The sequence below is a fragment of the Arachis ipaensis genome, chromosome B10 (assembly GCF_000816755.2).
Source record: "Arachis ipaensis cultivar K30076 chromosome B10, Araip1.1, whole genome shotgun sequence".
Lineage (NCBI taxonomy): Eukaryota > Viridiplantae > Streptophyta > Magnoliopsida > Fabales > Fabaceae > Arachis > Arachis ipaensis.
Genome location: NC_029794.2, coordinates 126225053 through 126231418, shown reverse-complemented (window position 1 = coordinate 126231418; position 6366 = coordinate 126225053). Strand labels below are relative to the sequence as shown.

At 38.0% G+C, this 6366-nt stretch overlaps 1 protein-coding gene across 1 annotated transcript in view; it reads left to right on the top strand.

Moving 5' to 3' along the window:
• The window catches only part of LOC107622635 (ABC transporter B family member 19), a gene marked incomplete in the record, with an annotated part of 9502 nt that extends 3702 nt beyond the window's left edge, over positions 1–5800 (top strand). The window contains 6 exon segments of the mRNA XM_016324614.2: positions 1–146; positions 225–541; positions 637–860; positions 1080–1899; positions 1986–2227; positions 4349–5800. Of these exon segments, the coding sequence (XP_016180100.1) occupies positions 1–146; positions 225–541; positions 637–860; positions 1080–1899; positions 1986–2227; positions 4349–5557 (2958 nt within the window).

The window sequence follows — 6366 nt, the reverse complement described above, 5'->3', positions numbered from 1 at the left end:
AAAGGATTAGGCCTTGGATGCACCTATGGAATAGCTTGCATGTCATGGGCACTAGTCTTTTGGTACGCCGGCGTTTTCATCCGAAATGGACAGACCGACGGAGGCAAGGCGTTCACGGCTATATTCTCGGCCATTGTTGGTGGAATGTAAGAGCCTTTTTGAGTTTTCATGACTCTGTTCATGTTTCTTTCAATTTTTTTTTTATATCTGCTTTGATTATGCAGGAGTTTGGGACAGTCTTTTTCAAATTTAGGCGCCTTTAGTAAAGGCAAAGCAGCCGGATACAAGTTAATGGAGATCATCAAGCAGAAACCAACAATTGTGGAGGATCCTTTGGAAGGCAAGTGCTTGGGAGAGGTTAATGGAAACATTGAATTCAAGGATGTTGGTTTTAGCTATCCCTCGCGGCCGGATGTCATGATCTTTCGCAACTTCTCAATCTTTTTCCCGGCCGGGAAAACAGTGGCGGTTGTAGGTGGTAGTGGATCAGGAAAGAGTACAGTTGTTTCCTTGATTGAAAGGTTCTATGATCCAAATGAAGGTAAAAAAAGTTTTAGATAAATAGCAAGGTGTTTTTTATCTGAACTATGGAGTTATGCTTAGTCTCTGTTTTTTTATTTCGAAATGGCGAAGCAGGTCAAGTTCTGCTTGATAATGTGGACATCAAGACACTGCAACTAAAATGGTTGCGAGATCAAATCGGATTGGTGAATCAAGAACCTGCGCTGTTCGCAACCACCATTCTTGAGAACATACTCTATGGAAAACCTGATGCAACAATGGCTGAAGTGGAAGCAGCAGCTTCTGCTGCAAATGCTCATAGCTTTATTACCTTGCTTCCCAACGGCTATAACACTCAGGTTTATTTTTATTATTATTATTATTTTCCCTCTTTTGGTTCACAAAATTCTGAATACTAAAAATGTCTTCACCTGAAGATGACAGTTGAGAACGGTTAGATATCTACATCTCAACTATCTTCGTCGGTGACTACTTCAATAATAACATCTAATATTGTAAACTGTTATAATTTTTTATATGAAGATATATCATTGAAGTAACTACCATTTTTTCAATAGGTGGGAGAACGAGGAGTGCAATTATCAGGAGGGCAAAAGCAGAGAATTGCAATTGCAAGAGCAATGTTGAAGAATCCAAAGATTCTGCTTTTGGATGAGGCAACAAGTGCTTTAGATGCGGGATCAGAGAGCATTGTTCAAGAGGCACTAGACAGGCTCATGGTGGGAAGAACAACCGTGGTTGTAGCTCATCGTCTGTCAACCATAAGAAACGTTGATACCATCGCCGTCATCCAGCAAGGACAAGTGGTGGAGACAGGAACACACGAGGAACTCATTGCCAAGGCAGGAACCTATGCATCACTAATTAGGTTCCAAGAAATGGTTGGAAATAGGGACTTCTCCAACCCCTCAACTCGCCGGACACGGTCCTCCCGCCTCAGCCATTCCCTGTCTACAAAGTCCTTAAGCCTCCGATCCGGAAGCTTAAGGAACTTGAGCTACCAATACAGCACCGGAGCCGACGGCCGCATAGAAATGATATCCAATGCCGAGACGGATAAGAAGAATCCGGCCCCGGATGGATACTTCCTCCGGCTGCTGAAGATGAATGCCCCCGAATGGCCTTACTCAATCATGGGAGCCGTTGGTTCTGTTCTCTCCGGATTCATTGGGCCAACATTTGCAATTGTGATGAGTAACATGATTGAAGTCTTTTACTATAGAAACTATGCATCCATGGAGAAGAAAACCAAGGAGTATGTGTTTATATACATTGGAGCTGGACTCTATGCGGTTGGTGCATATTTGATTCAACATTACTTTTTCAGTATCATGGGTGAGAACCTCACCACTAGGGTTAGAAGAATGATGCTTGCAGGTAATTAACATTAATTAAGTCACTAATACTAATTAAATCTTTATGTTATGTAATTAATTAATGTGGATTTGATTTGTATATGGTAGCTATATTGAGGAATGAAGTAGGATGGTTCGATGAGGAGGAACACAACTCAAGCCTGGTGGCAGCAAGGCTTGCAACGGATGCAGCTGATGTCAAGTCTGCCATTGCTGAGAGGATTTCTGTCATTTTACAGAACATGACTTCCCTCCTCACTTCTTTCATTGTTGCTTTCATTGTTGAATGGAGGGTTTCTCTTCTCATTCTTGCTACCTTCCCTCTCCTTGTCCTAGCTAATTTCGCTCAGGTCAGTCAAATACATTTCTCATTTAACTTATTCAAATTCAGTATTTTATATTTTAATATATATTTTCAATAAATAAAAAAAATACAGATAAAAGAGTTTGAAGTCGATAAATATCAAAGTACACTTCATATATTGTTTTTAATGACAAAAAGTACACACACTTACTAACGACATTATACTTTTGTCTAGCAAAACTAGTCTTTTAGATGTACTTTTATATTTACGAATTTTTAGCGTATATTTTTGTGTATTTTTATTTATTTATTTATATATTTTTTTATGAGTGATTAATTTAGTAATTGGTTTTTTTTTGTGTGTAACATACTTGAATTAGTAATAGGTGAATTAGTAATTAGCAAGGTCCAAATTTGTTATTCATCCTAGATCACCACAAAGTATGGCATAAAATGTTTGAAAACTCCCAGAAAGTTGAAAATGAAAATAAGAAGATTAAATTATAGTAACTAAAGACACTGGTATTTTTTATGTGCATGTGCTAAGTGTTGACCAGAGTCTATGATAGTATAGTACTAGTAGTGGGGCCCAAAAAGTAACTCAAAAATTAAACTCTATCTTACAATACACACTCTTTAATAAGAATCTAACCCTCAGAAAACGACAAAAACAAAAACAACAAAGACCCACCTAAGTTGAAGGGTGCACGTGCTTCCCTTCACACTCCACAGTGCATTAAAATATTGTGAAAACTAATAACTCATGTATTGGCATCTTATTAAAAGCTCATTAATTGCTATGTTCAAGTCTATTCTCTTAGGCTCTTAGCTCTTTTTATGCATGGAGGTAGATCATAGCATTGGTAGTTAGATTAGATTCCACATCTGAGCATCAAATTCCATGTCATAATTCATATAGTAACCTAGTCTTCTACCTCAATGAAAATCAAATAGAAAAAGGAAAAAACATATAGCATTTCATTTTTGTTAGTGTAATTTTTACTTAGGAATATTATATGTATTTTTAAGAGGCAATATTAACACTATATCAAATATTAGACTACTATTTTTAATTCATATTAATTTTTGTTCTGAATTTTTTAACATATTTATAAATTAATGTATCTTAGATATGTTTATAATGAATATCTTTATTTTGAAGGCTCCTTCATTGGTATTCAAATATGCATGCAAGCTTAAGGAAAAATGATCCTCTCATGATCAACACTTGCTTCCATTTTTTCTAATAATATTTTTTGGATACCGGGAACTTGAAATTCAACTGGGTCTAAAAAGGAAACTTCATGTGTGTGATTTTCTTTTTAATTTGTCTAGGAATCTGCAATTCTCTTATAGATTGTCACCCGTGACCATGTTCATTCTTTTTCAGGTCTAGTTTGTCTAGACTACCTGCAATCTTATAATTTTATAATTATTTTTGGTTATTTTATTACCATTAATGGATTTCTTACAGACTTATAACAGTGATTTCTGGACATGTGTTATTGTATTTTACTAAGATTTTTTTGACTATGCATGTGAGACCATGTGGGTTTTGCTGCACCAAAAATGTTTCTTCTGTGCATGTGGGAATTTTTTAGGTATGAAAAAAATTAACCTTTTAGTAACATGTAAAATTGTTAGAAAAATAAATAATATAAAATGACTTTAAAGTAGTTATAATAGAAAGTTCCTATAAAGAAAAAAGCTTTACCCATGCATGATTCCCTGATTAGACAGGACTTAACAAACTTTGATAACTGTGATTTACACCTATTATTATTAATTATTATAGGGTGTACTAATTCACTAAAAATTATGTTCTATTCATTCATTGTAGCATTATATTATGCGCATGCTCTAGGCACAGTGCAAGGAAATAGACTTGATTGGTGATGAAACCTTCAAATCTATCAGTGTCTTATAAATGATTTAGTAGTATAGGTTGTGTCTATGTTAAGATGAACCATCTGTTGTTAAGGTCCCACATCGACTTTAATGCACTTTTGGCACTTTTCTTGTGGATTATTATTGTACCATACCCTTTGTGCCAAAATGAATAGAAGAATTTACTGTTTATGAATAAGAGTTATGTTGGATAATTAGTGCAAAAATGATACAATTGATTATGGATTAGTTCTAAGAAGATGGTAATTTGAATGTGCAGCAACTTTCCCTAAAAGGTTTTGCTGGAGACACAGCGAAGGCGCATGCAAAAACAAGTATGATTGCTGGGGAAGGAGTGAGCAATATCCGAACCGTTGCAGCATTCAATGCACAGAACAAGATGTTATCGGTCTTCTGCCACGAGCTGCGAGTGCCGCAGATGCGAAGCCTTCGCCGGAGCCAGAGCTCCGGCATCTTGTTCGGCCTCTCGCAGCTCGCGCTTTATGCCTCCGAGGCTCTCATTCTATGGTACGGTGCACATTTGGTCAGCAAAGGAGTTTCAACCTTCTCGAAGGTCATTAAGGTCTTTGTGGTCCTTGTCATAACGGCCAATTCGGTTGCAGAGACCGTTAGCCTCGCCCCGGAGATAATCCGAGGCGGGGAAGCAGTTGGCTCTGTTTTCTCTATCCTCGACCGGCACACCAGGATCGATCCAGACGATCCTGATGCTGATCCGGTCGAGTCAATTCGTGGAGAAATCGAGCTTAGACATGTTGATTTCGCATACCCTTCGAGGCCAGATGTGATGGTTTTCAAGGATCTGAACCTCAGAATTAGGGCAGGCCAAAGCCAAGCCCTCGTCGGAGCGAGCGGATCGGGGAAGAGTTCGGTCATCGCCCTTATCGAGCGGTTCTACGATCCCATAGCCGGGAAAGTCATGGTGGACGGAAAAGACATAAGGAAGCTTAACTTGAAATCCTTGAGGCTCAAGATCGGTTTGGTCCAACAAGAACCGGCATTGTTTGCCGCTTCGATATTCGAAAACATTGCTTATGGAAAGGAGGGCGTGACGGAATCCGAGGTGATTGAGGCAGCTAGAGCTGCCAACGTGCACGCCTTTGTTAGTGGTCTCCCCGAGGGCTACAAAACACCCGTTGGTGAACGGGGCGTGCAGCTCTCGGGTGGCCAGAAACAAAGGATTGCAATTGCTAGGGCTGTCCTTAAGGACCCTACAATATTGCTTCTTGATGAAGCAACAAGTGCACTTGATGCTGAGTCAGAATGTGTGCTACAAGAGGCATTGGAGAGGCTCATGAGGGGGAGGACCACGGTGCTCGTCGCGCACCGGTTGTCCACCATAAGAGGGGTTGATTGCATTGGTGTGGTCCAAGATGGGCGCATTGTGGAACAAGGTAGCCATTCTGAGCTTATAAGCAGGCCTGAGGGTGCATATTCTAGACTCTTGCAACTACAACATCATCACATTTGAGGGACACAAATGTAAAACATTTTAGTTTGTTTTTAATATAAGGCCTTGTTTGGTTGAGATCATTATGTTTGGCCTCCCATTAACCTCATGCTTTGATTTTTTTTTATTTCTTTTTTTCTTTTTAGATGTAGATATATGCTACATGAGGTTTGTACCTTGAGGACAAAAAGTACTCTGTTTCCAATGGAGTAGCTAGTATTATTAAATTAATCAAATATCAATGGTCCATAACTATGTTATCTATATGGTTATTTGAGCTTTTTGCTTTCTAGCTACCTCCCTATTTTTATTTTTCCCCTTCATAATTTTAGTACTTCTATCCAACTTTTGTTTCTGATTGGGGACCTATCTAAAGAAGACTAGTGGCAATGTTGGAATAAAAAAATTGAGAGGTGTACTTATTATGTCTATTAAACAAAATGGAGACACAATCAGATGGGGAAGATGATGTGAATTATTGTAAATGAGAGATGGGAGAAGCATTATTTTAAGTAAGTTTTTATTTTTATTCATGAAATCCCTTAAGAATGTGACCCACTTGATGGTGTCTAGAAGGATTTTTATTTTTCCCACTTTGGCCACTCATTGAACATGGAAGGGAACTTTATCAATCACAATTAACTAAAATTGAGTGCAACTTTAGCTCTGGATTTTTGGGGAATATGTTATATGGACCCCATTGACATAATAATCACATTAGCTAACCCAAGGACATAACAATGTGAGCATGTAACTCTACTGCCAAATTACTAAATTTTTTACCATAAAAAATTTTAAATATTGATCTTTTTAATTATAAAAAGTATAAT